Genomic DNA, 15,818 nt, shown 5'->3' on the forward strand with positions numbered 1-15,818 from the left:
GCGCCCCCCCCCCCCCCCCCCCCCCCCCCCCCCCCCCCCCCCCCCCCCCCCCCCCCCCCCCCCCCCCCCCCCCCCCCCCCCCCCCCCCCCGCCACGGACGAAAATCAATCAATCAGTTCAGTCCAAGAACAAGCGAGAAAAGTAGATTGCCTTTAGGTTTTTGATCCTTCCCGCGTCCACTCTCGCGGTTCTTTGCCACGATGCCCGCCGGTCCGCATCCCCGCCCGCGTCTCGTCCGAAGACACTGAAGGAGCGCGCAAGCGAGCCTCGACAGTCAATCAGTTCGCCAAGACCATATATGAACCGTTATGATCGGGTTGAATTTTCTCACGACTCAAACGTTCCGTGACTGTGGAATCACTTTTGCGCCACTTGGTGCAGAACCCCAGCACACGTGAGTATATAGATATAATCTGCCCTAACTGGCTTCCTATGAGCACCAGTGTATCCAAAAGGGGAAGTTTGGTCCACTTATGCGATATCCCCGCGTAACATTGATGCCAGGTTGCTTCGCTTCGAAATTTATATACCAGATGGGTGCGTTCCTCGTGGCACCGCGTCAGGTTGCCATACCATCGGGTCTGGGGACGAGGTCTTGTTTTAAGGACGGGGATCATTCATGCATGTCTTTCGACTGTCTACGCTAGCCCCGGCCTAGGGTAAATATTTCACACGTGCACAAGGCCAGGATCATGGGACCTTTTTCATAATTACAAAGTCTAACGGCTTGGCTGGGGCTTTAATACGTGGTAGTTCGTGAGAACGTGTCTTACTTACGCACGAAGCTTGCCCCTACCGAGTCAACCTCGGCCGAGGCCCGTCCGATTGGTGTCTTGACCGGTTACTCGGTTATTCGTAAGCTCCGAGGAAGGTTGTCAGATTATCGGATTTGTTACTATTTCCGGCTCTCGATGTCTCACCGGTAGGTAGGATATTCCCTGATCATTGATCACCGCACAGATCTACCCTCGTTCCGCTCTCTTGTAGGCAGTTGATTGACTCATTTCAGTCAACTTCCTAATGCGGTTCTTGGTTCCTTTTGAAGGATGCTGCGGTAGGTCACACCAGGGCTAGAGACAGTTTCGCATTGTGCTCGAAACATGCAATTTGAAGCGGTTGCTTGACCCGGTTATTGCTATTCACAGCTTTTCTCTTAGAAAATGTCTATATGCAGTTGTACTCTAGCGTCTTTAGTCTCCGAGCTCTGTCCGAACTTCTTCCTACATGTATTTGGACTCTTAGATTCGGCTTATTACCTATATTTTCAAATTTCATTGAACTATGGGGGGAAATAGGAAAGGATGGCTGTTGAAATCCACCATCAAGCAAGAGACGTTAGCATCAGCTCTCCCCCTCATGTGTGAAAATGTCGCCTAATTCACACTACCCATCTGTAACAAGAGAATTATCCCCTAGACCTTGTTAGAGAAACTCGCACTATGACTGATAGAGATTGTATGTACATGGAAGCGCTTTAACTAGTTAAATGTTGAAGTTCATGGGATCTATTCCATTTCAAGGAGCTCCATCGCTCATTACCACAATGCTATATCTTCTGCCTGGTCTTAACATTGCCAAATCCATCAATGCGCTACTTCTTGTCCTTTGTGACACCTTCCTGCTATCGGCCTTTGTTATTATTGATAGTTGCCCGAGTACTCCAGATCGCTCGTATTTACAGGCATGACTGTGCGTAGTCTAGAGCCGAGAGCATTGATGTTCAAGCCTCCCTTTGATCCATTGTAGAGTTCCGAATCAAAAGTTCTACATGGTATATAATTCTACCCTTGCTACCTTACGCGTTCATTGAACTCAGAGGTTTCGTATTGTTCCTATATGCCGTTAGACATAGGAAATTCTCATCGAAGACATTACCATATCCTTATTGTTTGAGCCACATCACGGTAAACGTGTCACCTAGTGTGTGCTGATAAGAAACGAAGAAAACTTATTGATAAATTAGTGAAGTGAGGAAGAAAGTCCAATGGTGAGCAGTGTTTCACTGAGTGTGATGAAATTAGAAGGTGGTTGGTAAACTAGAGGATCATATTCGCATCTGCCTCAGGAAGCTGTCAATCTCACGTAGAAGTTCGTGGCTTTCTCGCTGGACACGGAATGGGACCACTTAGCAGATATCGCCGAGTCATATATGATAGATATTATTAGATGATAAGCAGTCAAGCGTACGCTAATTATCTTTACACGGTTCTCTTAGCATCGCAAGCGACTGGAAGCCCGGAGCGATTTCTGTTCTTTAGGAACTAAGTAGGTATTGTAAAGAAGGAAAGTTAATAATACTCTCACAGTAAGATCACATGTGTGTGGTATTAGTACTCGCAATGTGATATGTTATACTTCGATAGTGGCTCCCTAGTGTTGGTAATAATATAGCAGTTGATAAGAACACGGCAGCCAGCCCATCAGAGTGCCCCATCAGTGATACTGACAGGTATCAACGTAAAGTCGGGATAACGTACATTGAAATTGATTTTGCATCTGAAATCCTTCAAGATTATCAGCTTTCGACTAGCAACATGGCGTTGCTTCTCTTATTATTAGAGATTTATGTCTGCACTTGCTCTAGTCATAACTCCATACAACGAACGGCGGTATTAAGAGGTAACTGTAGAGAAAAGATTTTTAAATATTAGAAATTTCCCAAACAATCAATTATAATGATACCTGCTATAGAATTAGATGATTTAGACTACAACATACTGGTCAGCTTGTATCCTATGGGTCTTATAACACGACTGTGTGAAGAGACAGCACACTCCTTATGGATATAATGCTTGAAATGCCGTGTAAACAATTAAATAGGCTGTCACAATTGACCTAGGTACTCTGAAATCAGGACGTTAATTACATCATCTGTATGAGTCACTGTACTATCATCAGATGTTGTGTCACGACTGAAAGAGTAGGTAGGTATCCTCGAGGTTTCGTCAAGCGGAATAGAACACAAGGATCAATTAAACATAGCAGAAAACATGTTAAACTATTTATGATTAATGTACAAAAGATCTCTTCTAGATGGTATGTAAATAAGAAAGCATCAACCTTCGAGGGTTGTGAGTCCACGTACCTATCACCTGTAGGTACGTACCTTAGGCTCTATGACTGCCAACTGGCGTGGCGCACACACTGTGTGTCCGGCTTGCGGTAGGTACTTACCTCGCCTACTTACGAAGTAGCTACCGGTGAATGACACAGCGCCGAGATTTAGCGACCCCCCATTACAGACAACAACCCCACCATCATTCTGGTTGCATCATTGCTTGCATCTTCTGCATTCGTCCTTTTCCTACTTGCCACATACGCCAACTATTAGGTTTCACGTTTGTCGTGAAAGAATATTCCGGTACCAAGAAAAAGACAGTCAAAATGTCCAGTCGACAGCTGCGCAAGCTCCAGCGCCAGAGAGAACTTGAACAGCTTCAAGCCCCAAGCCCCGCCAACAAGAGCGAAGACGAGAGCGAAGATGACGCGCCTGTGCAGAGGACAAAGCGTGCCGCCTTCTCAGCATTCGCTGCTCTAGGAGGGCAAGACAACAATAATGATGAAGATGAAGACAACGACGACAGGAAATCCGAGTCCACCGAGGCCCCGTCGCATCCTGCCGAAAGCGCGACCTTCGCAGCGCCCTCGAGTAAAAGCAAAAAGAAAAAGAAGAAGGGAAAGAAATCTAAAGCAGCCACGAAATCATCTGAACAACAACATACTCCTATAAGCGCCGGCGATGAAATCGACGAAGCCCTTCGAGAATTGAACCTATCGAATAAGAAATCTAGCGCATCAGCTGGTTCGCAAACTGACAGAACGCGATCGATAGCATATGAGCGGATCTGCGAGCTTCTGCGTATCAACACCCACCATTTGAAGGTTGTGAATGAGATGCGTAATCTCTTCGGCCGCGATGCGATCGCCGCCGCTATGAACGAGGAAAATGAAGAACGCACACGCACGCAGCGAACGAGGCACATGCAGCAGCAAGTCGACCTAGAGACCTTCCTTAAGGGGCAGCCTGGTAAGACCTTGCCTGAGGTTACGCTTCGTAGGAACCCATTCTTGCCAGGGAAAGATACATGGCCGCGCGCTTCCACAGGCGGCCTTATTATGGAACAAATCAAAGACACGGCATCCACAGATAAATCCATACCCGGAACAGTCGAGTTCGCATTTGCACACCTCCCAGGCTATAACAGCTTAGAGCAACAATTCTTTCAACTGGTTCAAATGTTGGACCCAATGCAGCTTGTACACTTTTTATATGGTCATCCATACCATATTTCTACACTAATACAGGTCAGCAAGGTTGCCAAGCAAGATCAGAACTCGGCACTTTCAGCTGATCTATGCGAACGAGCTTTGTTCACATTTGGGCGTGTAGCTCTGTCTGGTTTCCGACAGAAAATGGAAGAGGGCAAAGCTCGGCTTGACTTCAGGCGACCAGAAAACAGGCAATTCTGGCTCGCCGGTTATCATTATCTGAAAAATTTAGCTATGAAGGGGACATACAGAACTGCCTTGGAGTGGGCCAAGCTGCTATTCAGTATGGATTTAAACGACCCTTACGGCATGATACACTTTATTCATCCTATGGCTATTCGAGCCCACGAATCCAAATGGTTCATTGATTTCTGCGACTCGGAAATTTTGGACAACTTCGATACGGCGCAGGACTATGTTCGACAGACGTTAGTGCTAGCTAGGCTACAACAAAAAGATACGGCTGGTGCCAAGGCACTCCTAATCGAAGGCATGGAGCGGCTCCCGTGGCTTTATAGCAGCCTGTACAAGGCACTCAACCTAGATGTGCCCAAAGCGATCTGGGGTATGCAACCGCGCGATGGCCACGAGGAACTCTTCGTGGAGCTATATATATACCAAACGAAGAGCTTGTGGGACAACGCTCAGGCGACAGGCTTATTAAAAGAAGCAGCTCATGAGGCAAAGAAGCCGAATTTCCAGACTTTCGGGTTCCCACCTGTGGCCGGGCGGAACGTTGCTAGGTTTGTTTATTTGGATAACACGCCGTCCCTGATGGGCCACGTTCCGGGGGGCTTGCTTAGCACAACGCCCAACTGGGAGTTCGATCCCATCCCGCCACCAAAAGACGAGAATATCTTTTCGTACAAATCTCAACAACGCCCGTGGGAGTCTAATCAGGATGGCCTACGTGGTTTCGATATTCCACAAGATGTGCTGGCATTGCGCCAGCTTCTTAACCAAGTTAGGCATAGGGGCGCACCGCCGGAATTTGACGCCATAATTGAAGAAGCAATGGCCGAAGTTAATAATCTCCAGCGTGCTAATAATGAGGGTGATGATCACGAAAGCGATGAAGAGGGCGACGCCGAGCCCCGCCAACGCGTTGCGCCCGGTCTCGTCCAAGCGCTGATGGGTCTATTCAATATCAGGGCACCGGGAGCCGAAGGCGAAAATGAAGTAGATAATGAACCTAACCATGATCGTTGGGACCTAGCTGAATCTGAATTGGAAAACAGGATGCCGGGCGCATGGGGAAGTGATTCGGAGGACGGGATGCCGGCGTTGCGTGTACACAACGCGGACGATGCCGAGGGAGACGCGAGTGATGACGAAATGCCAGCTCTAGAACGCCCGACGTAGATAGTTTTAAACATTAAGTATTGAGTAGTAACATGGTCTACCTAGTTTACCGTACAATTCAAAGGATGTGAAGTGCATGAAATAGATGCCAGTTAAAAGACGACAAGTAGGCGATGCGCCAAGACGGCACGTTACGAACCAGAAATGCAGGGTCAGTTAGCCACATATCGTACCTAGATCTAGTAGCCACGCGTAAATCAGGAACTGGGCAGATCATTACCGATCAGTCAGATGCCGTTTCTGGGCATCATAGGTGCTATGTAAACACATCAGGCTGTTACATACCTATATACGTCACCAGATGCTTCGGAGTTACGGAACCCCCATAGACTACCTACCTACATAGTAAGTATTGAGCCGGGTGTGTGATAGTTCCGAGTAATGAGCAAGTTTTGATCTATTTTCCTCTAATAGTGTCCGTCGCAAAAGGAGAGAAGCTTAACTTGTTTCATCTGGACATTACGAGGCATTACGAAGCAACGCCTGGAAACTTGCGCATGTTTCATTTCACGAGACAATGATTAGGTGGCTTTTCTCTGTCGTCCCGGCTCGGCGTGTACTTCGTAGGTAGCGCACGCGACCGCTGGAGCCGAAGTCGTGATAAGCGCGGTACTTGGTATACATCAAGACAGACCGTGCATTCTCCTGGATGGATTCACATCACACTGTATTTGCAGCGGATGATAGACACTTTCACTAGCTCGGTAGTGCATTGCCTTGAGTGCCATTTACAGAGGCTCTGTAGGGGATTTAGATGCGCCGCACTGTGATGGCAAGTATAAGTTAGGTAGGTATAGTTGGGGGAAGCTTGTGGAGGGGTTCCAGCAAAGCCCCTCCCTTCCCGCCGTCAAAGTTGTCAAAGCCGACAGTCGCATTATTAATAGCTGTATAGGTAGGTATATCAGCGTCCTACTTAAAGTAGCATCTGGCCTCTTCTCCATCTTCTCTCATCATACACGCCCTTCTACACACTCACAGACCCATCATTGCGATAGACACCATAGACCGTGATACCTATACATCTAAGCGGACCCCGCAATCTCCGAGACACTACACCAAACACAATGGCCGACGCTCACACTTACAAGTTCGGAGTCGCCATGAGCTGCGGCGGCTGCTCCGGCGCCATCAACCGCGTTCTGGGAAAGCTGGAGGGTATGTCCTTTCCTCGCTACTCGAATGTCAACCCATGTCATCCGACGATCCGACGCCCCTCGCTATTCTTTGACTCCTTGTCGCATACACAGAGCTCCTTCCCTACTCTGTTTTCTAAGCGGAGTAAACCTCTCGGCTAATCATTTCTTCGAACAGGTGTTCAAAGCTACGATGTATCCCTTGAGAAACAAGAAGCTGTCGTCGTGGCATCCGAAGGCCTCGACTACGAGGCCGTTCTCAAGACGATTAAGAAGACCGGAAAGAAGGTAGAATGGGGCCAGGCTGACGGCGAGTCCAAGAGCATCGACCTGCCTGAGTAGAGACTGTTACTTTGAAGAGGAGATATAGAAGGCGTAAGACGTATAGATGCGTGCTCTACGGCTCATGCTATGATGGAGAGATGAGGCGGAAGACATCAGCAGGCTCTGTGTGGGTTTTGGTGCACTCTTTACATAAGAAGATCATGCAGGGACCGACACGATTGATTGATTACTTGACGAATAGCCCGGAGTTAGGAAATCTTGGAATGAATAAACTCATGATGAAATGAATGAATCATGCTATCAGTAGACGGCCTGCATGTCACGTATTATCTGATCATTGAGACTCAGTTTGTAACTTCTGTGTTTTGTAGAAGCTTGTGCCTATTACCCTTCACATGCCAAAATGGCATTACTACTACTTACAGTCAACAGTCTCTAGAGTAGATTGAGCACACGTGCGAGTGTAAATTACAGACTACTTGATAAAAAGCTCTAAACTGACAAGAACACTTCTCGTAAATATTTCGTTGGATTTGCAAGCCCTCATATATTCCGCTAGATTCTATTCATCGCTTCTCGCCCCAGCCGATCATTTGATTATGATTATTCAGCTATTATTCTAGCTTAGGTAAAGCAGGCAAGATGGGTAGACTTCCGAGTTGTGATCAACTCATCCGGCTACACTTGAATTTCATCCCTTTTTTGGCCCTCTTTCCTTTTATTTTTAATTAGCAGTGATATAGATTTCTGTAGCTGCCGTCAACCCGAAGAGTATTCGCCAAATAAAAAGGGGTAGAGAGGAATAACCCAAGAAACATGGTCGTCAAGGAAGAAAAGTAACAAACAAGACCAAATTCTCTGAGATAGCCTGCCAAAGACTGCCGTCAGCCAGGCAGTCAAGTAGTATGTCTTCATGGTTCAGCTTAGCCCAAGTGCCATATGACGCCCCTGAACCTAAGCTTTACCCAGGCAGCGTTTTCCGATCTACTAGGCCGCCGACCGTCGGACCAGTGACTGCAGGCGTCGCGCAACATTCTGTCGAAGCTGGCGAGGTACGACGGTTCGACGTATAGATCCTTGTCTGGCCCTTGTATCGGCTCGTAGTCGTCCTGCCGCGCCCACAGGTTGACGCCGTACATTGTCGTTACAACGATGCGGTCGTGTTCTTTCAGCTTTTCAGTGCGCCACTCGTCATATGTGCTGCTATTTATCTTTCTGAACACCCAGTCTATCATCTCTGCGACTGATCTAACTACGTCCGCCGTGTAGCCTGTCTGTGTGGGCGTCGGGGCTGTGAGCATCTTGTGGTGGATGGTGAATTCAGGTGCAAGTGTGATAGAGATGAGTAAGGATGATATTCAAGGCCAGTATTGATCATGGGCGGAGTTGTCGATTTATTTTACCGTGAGGTAACTTTGAGAATCTCTGCCGCTTTCATATAAATGAGTTGTCGCTTGTTTCGCAGTTTCTTAGGCCGCGTGATGCCTTTTGGAAGGTGTTATGTTTGTTATCTGTTTTTTCTTTCTTTTGCCCATTTTCATAACTGTCTTACTCGTTATTGTTACAAGGTGCTAGTTTATTAAGTCCCGTGTTTGTTTCCCCGTGTTACTCACTGCCAGCAATTAAGGATAAATGGAAACCTTAGCAATCATATGACACGTCGTCCAACTCAGTCGTTTCCCCATGACCAATTCGACTTACAGCAGGCAGCGAAAACTGGTATCTCTACAAATACCTCGGATGAACAGTGCAAGGCGGAATCTGCAGCAACTATTTACAACAAGGGCAGAGATACTGGGCTTGGAACTTGGAATTCAGATCATAATGAATAACTAGGGTTGTATGAGTTCTTGACTAACCAACTCCTTCTTGGCTGTTGGTGGCTTGGCTCGACTCTATATACAACTGGTTTGCCAGTCCAGGCCGCCTAGGTCTCTGGGGTCTGTTTCAAGAAGCGAAGTCTGTATAACCTCACGTTCTAGTATTGCCAAAATTTTGCCTGCATGTCTCTGTAAGATCATGAACAGCCTGCAATGGTCCTCCGTACTGCCGAAGCGCAAGGCGAACTGCATATTCAGCTGGCACAGCGGTTTTTGCGTGTAACACTATTAATGGATCAACAGCCTTAAGACAACAAACTCGGAGTGTAATTGTGTGGACTTTCATTTGGCCGAATTACAATCACCAATTTCTAGGGGATCTACTGTTACTGAAACAATCCCGTTCTGGTAACACTCAACGGAGAGCGGGAACCGGTTGACTTTGTATACTATTTACCACCTAACTTGTCTTCATTTATTCAGATTGCACAATGCTCGGAATTTTGTGAGTGTCACTAACATGGACATAATTCCTTGTAACGAAAGGAGACCATGATGTATTACAAAGTAGCTATGCACGAGAAAGTCAGAGATTATGAAATCAGCTCAAGGCCTGGACTTAGACTTACGAATGTTATAAAACTCATAGGCAAATTGATGTTGATAATGGCTTTATATATAGTAGCATTCGTAATTTAGTCCTAATACCCGGAGGTACGTCCTATTACTAGCAAAATCCCTAGTATTCCAATGATGACGGACTAGTTTCCTTATGTTTTGTCACTCAAGAACTACAGTACATGATCATACTTGATCGTGAGAGCTGCAATCATCGATGTACGACTGTGTGATGTTTGTTGTTGCACGAAGGCCTCTTCGAAACATTCGGGCCTAGGCTAAGGTAATATACAGCAGGTTTCTTTGTTGTAGCCCTAGGATCGTGACAGTTTCAGAACTGGTTTCCTTGCCTAAGTATCTTTACTCCCTATGTTTGTTAAACCTAGTAACCTTACCGTGATTCTTCAAAATTACGCCAATGCCCAGTCTTTTGAGGATAAGGGGCTACGTCATGCGAAGTGTCTGCATGGGACTACTTGCTCGCCCCCAATAGACCAAAGAAGCTGATCAGGCTTATAATTAGTCGTAATGGTTGTGCAGGATAGTCTCACATGGCAACACGAAATGCACCCCGGGAATCATGTCTTGCGTGAGCTTGCATATGTATGTACCACCGCCTAATATCCGAGTCGACGTCCTGGTTAAAAGCATGCGGGAAACAGAGAAAGTTTTAAAAGCCCCAGAAAGCCCCGAGACTGCGTCTGGCGTATAAAGAACAAGACTCGTCATAATTATAGGACATCATGCTCCCCCATATTTCAATTTTTGATATTAATCATATCGGCAGATTCTGCAGCATGTTCACCATCAAAACCCCAAAAGTGAGGATGTTGAGTAATTTGAGTGATATGATCCTGTGCTAATAAGGGCCAGATCTGATATATGCTATAGATACCTGGCTGGGGACTTAATGGAGCCGAGAACCAACACACATGATTCGAGCCCTGGGTGCTGAATGGTCATTTATTCTCCTCTCCCTATAGGATATGGCGAGATGTGGCATATGCTGACAAGTTTCGATGCAGTCGTCCCTTTTAAGTGGTTTACGGATGACGAGGGAGCACGTCACTGGCTTGTTTGTTGCCGTGGATATCCCCAGGCACCCCTTCCTAACAAGGTAATACACTGCGAGATAGCTCTTGTTATGGTATTTTCCTTTACGGGAATACCGGTATACTATGTATACTATGTATATCTATTTATATATTCATTGAATCATAATCAACAGACAATTTCCATCTTAAAAAATACTCTCATCTAATATCGCTGGTTTCTTTCGGACTGTATCTAACTGACAGTGACCAAACCACCTAGAGGTAGCCCTTATCTGTGGTGTGGTTTCCAATACATATGTACCTACTTAGGTACTACTTAGTACCTATTACTTACTTTGATACCTCTTGCACAGGCGCTTTGGTGGAGAATTGGGCTTCGCAGGACTCCGCGTGCGAGGTACCTCCCTGGGTAAGTACTTGAGTAAGTACTTCAGTAGGTACATGAGGTAGCGGGGGCTTGGCTCGGCCAGCCAAGTCACGTGGTGGTTCGGCAAGGGACCGTCGGTAGGCGGATGTAGCTGATTGCCTTTTCTTAATATCAGCTTGTTATGAATATTGTTACCGTCTTTTGTTGTGCTCACCTTTGCGCGCGACTACAGGCTAAGCTAGTTCTCTGACCAGTGTCCCCCTCGCGTCGAATTGGTTGTAACATAGTATGTGACGGTGGGCGATCTGGGAACTTAGCCCTACCTAGGTAGGCTTTGCCGCGCCCGACTGCTATGTGCAACATTCAGATATATATACTTAAGTGCCTCCTTAGGTAGTTATTTCAAGGGAATGGAAACCGTCAGTTTCATCTCAGTCTTTTAACTCGCTCATTTAGTTACTGCTGACATTCCATGATATGTTCATGATTTCTTACGTCAATTCATCATTTCACTTCCCTTGCTTTGGAGTCCCGCCCAAGTTGGCCTGAGAGTCTGCCAACGCCCCATCCACTTATTACCTAACTATTCATATCTTTAATCAACGTCGCCGCGACATCCGCTTAGCATGGGTGAGAATACGCCGAATGCTACTGCCTCAGGGCAACATCGTGTTGTGAAACGGCCAAGGCCCGTCAAGAGCTGTCTGGAGTGAGTGCAGCCTTATTGAACTCTTATTGATCTTCATATTATCTGGGGTTGTATGTTGGGCGTGGACCTTGTTTCCATCGTGGCTTTTTGGCTTGTAAGAGAACGGCTTACGTAACTAATGGCTACAATGAAGATGTCGCCGACGAAAACTGCGATGCGATCGCCTCATGCCCTGTACTCAGTGCCAGAAGTCGCAGCGCTCGTGTCGCTATGTCGCTGAGGGCGAAGCGGGTAGTCTGTCGGATACGTCTGATGCTGAGACGCTTGATCGAGCACCAAAGAGGAGTTGCGCCTCGGTGGGCCAAGAGGGCAACCTACTTGATGCTCATTCACAGGCCAGCACAGCGCTATTGGAAGACTACGGCATGCGAATCGAAAGACTTGAGCAGGCGCTTCTGGAGAAAACCACGCCATTCACTGAACGAAGCAGCGGGTATCGGTCCCATCGACCAGTGGCATCGGCGCTGACTATGCGGGGTCTCACCGTCAAAGGCGGGTCTCGAACACGGTTTTTCGGTCCGAGCAGTGTACGGGTATTAGTGAATCTGGTAAGCCAGTCTCTTGATTGACTGCTTTATACGCGTTGGCAAAGCTGCTCACTCAGCGCTGCATAGTTTGACGAGGCAAAGGAATTCATGTTTAGTGGAGGTGACTCGAATGATATACTTCAATCATTTCTGCTCGTCCAGAAAATCCACAAAGCCATGCAAGAGGAATACCGAAAAGCTACTTCTCCTATCACAGTTTATGTGGATTCGATGACACCAATCCACAAGCGCATGACCGATGTTTTACCCAGCAAGATAGCATGTGATCATTTGGTCAAACTCTATATGGATGAATCTGAGACACTGTACCGAGTCTTGCATATTCCCTCATTTATGGCCCAGTATAATCAGTACTGGGAAGGCAATCAACAACCCGACTATTTTCTCCCACAATTACTGTCAATACTTTGTGTTGGGTATCGATTTCATAGGGCTGGCAAGGGTCAGTTTCAGAACGACAGGGAGGGGATTCATACGCCGACTGCTTGCGCTCTGGTTAGAGCGTGGCTAGACAGTCTTCGAGGTAAACAACTTGTTGAGTTTAGCTCTCTACAGACTGAAGTCCTCGCTCTCATGGCTCAACGAGTGCTTAGTACGCAAAGTCATGAAGCTTGGCAGCATCTTGGCCTTCTGGTCAGAATGGCGATGACAATGGGTCTGCACCGGGATCCATCCGAATTCTCCCACAAGATATTACCCTTTTGGGCCGAGCAGAGACGCAAACTTTGGACAACCATCCTTGAACTCGACATACATATGTCTATACAATGCAACTTGCCTAGCTGCATCCGTGAAGGTGATTTTACCTGCGGGCCTCCCAGAAATCTGAACGACGACGAACTGTATCCGAACATGATTGAGCTTCCCGAATCGAAGCCCATCGAAGTAGATACTGATTCTCGTATTCAGGTGTTCGCTGCACTCACTTTGAGAACCCGTTTCAAGGCCGTTGACCTCGTCAATAGAGTTGATAATCTACAAGACTACCAGCAAATCATCGATATTGGCAATGAACTGGAACAGGCTCTGGAGGATATCCGATGCGTGCTGCCTCAAAGACACCTAAGCAACATGAATGGAGCACGGCGACAGTTGATGACGCGGGTGCTGCTTGACATGAATTGTCGCCGCCCACTTTTAGCATTATATCGGCCCTTCGCGCTGAGTAGTACTGATGCACCTCAGCAAATCATGACCGGGTATCTGAAATCATGTATGATATTACTGTCATACCTGGAAGAGGTGAACCCTTCGACGCCGGAGTTCACTCGTATCTGGCCCATGCATCATTTCGTACTTAAGCGAGACATAATTTATGCTTCGTTTGGCGTCTGCTATTATATGAAACAAATCCAAAGCAGCGCTGGTAATACACGAGATCCAGAGACCCCCGAATCTAGTGCTAGGTCAGATCCCATTGAAGTAGCCTGCACTACTGCATCTAGAAGCCTAATGCTACTTTCATTGCCTCGTCTTAGGGCGACAGTGGAAAAGGTAATTGACACTATGATCAAGCGTATTAGCGAAATAGGAACGGATCTGAAAGACTTAGTTTCATTAACTATTGTTTTCTATACATACCAAGGCGAAACGCGTGATCCCAAGAAAGAAGTGCAGCAGGCCTTACAACGAATCGTGGATGCCGGTCTCCAATCCGTGCATATTAGCCAGGAGAATATATCATCTATGACAGTAGGTACTAAGTCATTTGCCGTTTGTCCTATAGATTAACCTAAAAAGCAGATGATGCCTCCAACTGAACATATTCAGATGGTCAACTTTCAGACTGACCCAAATCTGATAAACCATGCAGAGCCATACAACATGTTGACGGCAGATATGCAACATGCTGTGAGCATAATCCCATTCCTAGACCTTCCAACGAGATGCTAACATGTTGCAGCTATGGGGGGACTTTGGAATGGGTGATGGCGAGTTCTGGAACCCTTTCATCACGAACCAGACCCCGATATGACAAACGAGTGAAACCAACACCTGAAAGCTTTACACCATTTGGATAAACAATGCCTTCTCCAAAAAACCATTGAGTGCTCTTCTCCCGAATGACCGATCCGCTGTTGATCGTCGTATTTCCATATGACAGTTTGGTCAATGGGAAGCTATTGTTCTGCGAATTGGAATACTGCTGAATAGTATTCAGTTCGAAATCACAGGACTTTTACCAATGAAATCATCCTTCTCACATGCTTCGACCATGAACTTGGCGACACTTGCCCGAGTGATCTTGGGTACAAACCCAATTGATTTTCCATCCTCAGGAAATATTCGAACCGGGGCGGCCTCGCCATCAGCTAGTATACAAGCTCTTGCCAGCACAAACTCTACGTCAGCCTGCCGAGTTTCCTCGTCTAAGGCGTTATGAGCCGCCAACCCATATTTCATGTTGGTGTGTTGGAACATTGCGCGGAACAGGAAACTCATGCTGCTGAAACTGTTACCGGCTCCCCACTGACTCATAATTGTAATTCGCTTGGTTCCAAAGTCCTTCATGACAGAAATGGCGTTTGCCACAGAGTCCTCCACTACGACGTTTGGGTCAGTTTAAAGCGTTGGCCTGCAGGTGTTGGAACGGAAGGAGGCCCGAAGAATGATAAATCTGAAGGTATATCTTCTTACTGCGAACATCGAGGGGAAAAGAACTTGGCTTGGAAGATTACTTACTAATCCTAGCTGGTGCATCTGGGAAACTGCCGCAAATGGGGAGTCCGAAACTCTTTTTAGACTCAAGGCAACTAAGACGGCATCGGGTGGTGTCGAAGAGGCTTCAAAAGCTCTCTTAATATCTTCGCGCTTCATAGGCGTGCCCTGAATCGTTGTTAAGCCAGACCGGGCAGCCAGAGAGGATGGTGATCGGACGAGCGCCACGACATTGTGGCCTTTGGAGATTGCCTCTTCAATGATGAGCTGGCCTGTTCGGCCACTACCACCTAGGACAAGGAGCTGCATTTCCATATGAACGCGTGTGGTATAATGAGTGTTGTGGCTTATAATAGGGGTGGTGGCGATTGAGAAAAAGGCAAAAGATGATAGAGAACGAGGAGATAGTATAAGCTAGGGAGAAAAAGAAAAAGGGCCATGATGCCAATATATATACACAATCATAATAGGCATATAAAACTAAGCGATCGTATTTCTGCTACTGCATTCTCTGTCTTTACCTATTGCTAATCATACAGAAAACCTTCGTTTCCTAGGCGAAGACAGAGAGGCACGGAGCCGAATTGGTGGCCTGGCCTTTGTCACTCGGCCGAGACGCGCGGAACACATAGTGGGTGCCACTAGGTGGTAGGACCGTTGGAGACGATTATCGATATAGACCTAGCGTTTGCATAGCGGGAACTAAATCCAACCCCGTTTGATCGTGAAACAAGGTTTAAGTCAGACTGTTAACGTTAGGAAAGTCTGATATGCTGTTAACACCAGAACTGTGGCTACTGTACACGAATGTGCTGTGAAATAATCTGGTGCCTCAGAATGTATAACTTCGAACATCACGAATCGGAACATAACAAGTGTGCGGCTCAATAAATGTTTTTGATATACTATCACGTTGGCCGTTCTCATGACCGACATAAACAACTTCAAAACCCCCCATTTTTGTAACACGATTCGCTTATTTTCAACGCAGTGA

The 15,818-nt window shown here is 46.8% G+C and overlaps 5 protein-coding genes across 5 annotated transcripts; 4 read left to right on the forward strand and 1 right to left on the reverse strand.

The window, feature by feature from the left end:
- Positions 1 to 1,303: 1,303 nt before the first annotated feature.
- F5B22DRAFT_621504 (uncharacterized protein) lies at positions 1,304 to 1,997 on the forward strand. The gene has a single exon (XM_047975896.1). It carries the CDS (start codon positions 1,487 to 1,489, stop codon positions 1,685 to 1,687), a length of 201 nt encoding a protein of 66 aa, XP_047827251.1. The 5' UTR covers positions 1,304 to 1,486; the 3' UTR covers positions 1,688 to 1,997.
- A 1,213-nt stretch (positions 1,998 to 3,210) lies between these two features.
- On the forward strand, positions 3,211 to 5,718 carry F5B22DRAFT_621505 (transcriptional repressor TCF25-domain-containing protein). The gene has a single exon (XM_047975897.1). It carries the CDS (start codon positions 3,385 to 3,387, stop codon positions 5,629 to 5,631), a length of 2,247 nt encoding a protein of 748 aa, XP_047827252.1. The 5' UTR covers positions 3,211 to 3,384; the 3' UTR covers positions 5,632 to 5,718.
- A 592-nt stretch (positions 5,719 to 6,310) lies between these two features.
- On the forward strand, positions 6,311 to 7,509 carry F5B22DRAFT_425002 (iron copper transporter). The gene is made up of 3 exons (XM_047971689.1): positions 6,311 to 6,418; positions 6,524 to 6,786; positions 6,943 to 7,509. The coding sequence occupies exons 2-3, from the start codon at positions 6,696 to 6,698 to the stop codon at positions 7,104 to 7,106; spliced, it is 255 nt and encodes an 84-aa protein (XP_047827253.1). The 5' UTR covers positions 6,311 to 6,418; positions 6,524 to 6,695; the 3' UTR covers positions 7,107 to 7,509.
- A 4,148-nt stretch (positions 7,510 to 11,657) lies between these two features.
- Positions 11,658 to 14,246, forward strand: F5B22DRAFT_425119 (fungal-specific transcription factor domain-containing protein). Its single transcript, XM_047971691.1, has 4 exons — positions 11,658 to 12,166; positions 12,233 to 13,858; positions 13,910 to 14,017; positions 14,070 to 14,246. The coding sequence occupies exons 1-4, from the start codon at positions 11,786 to 11,788 to the stop codon at positions 14,139 to 14,141; spliced, it is 2,187 nt and encodes a 728-aa protein (XP_047827254.1). The 5' UTR covers positions 11,658 to 11,785; the 3' UTR covers positions 14,142 to 14,246.
- A 77-nt stretch (positions 14,247 to 14,323) lies between these two features.
- Positions 14,324 to 15,133, reverse strand: F5B22DRAFT_650141 (uncharacterized protein; the record flags this gene model as incomplete). Its single annotated transcript, XM_047979268.1, has 2 exons — positions 14,324 to 14,709; positions 14,845 to 15,133. The coding sequence occupies 2 exons, from the start codon at positions 15,131 to 15,133 to the stop codon at positions 14,324 to 14,326; spliced, it is 675 nt and encodes a 224-aa protein (XP_047827255.1).
- Positions 15,134 to 15,818: the final 685 nt, after the last annotated feature.

This window comes from Xylaria bambusicola (assembly GCF_022495145.1).
Source record: "Xylaria bambusicola strain CBS 139988 unplaced genomic scaffold F5B22scaffold_50, whole genome shotgun sequence".
Classification (NCBI taxonomy): Eukaryota; Fungi; Ascomycota; class Sordariomycetes; order Xylariales; family Xylariaceae; genus Xylaria; species Xylaria bambusicola.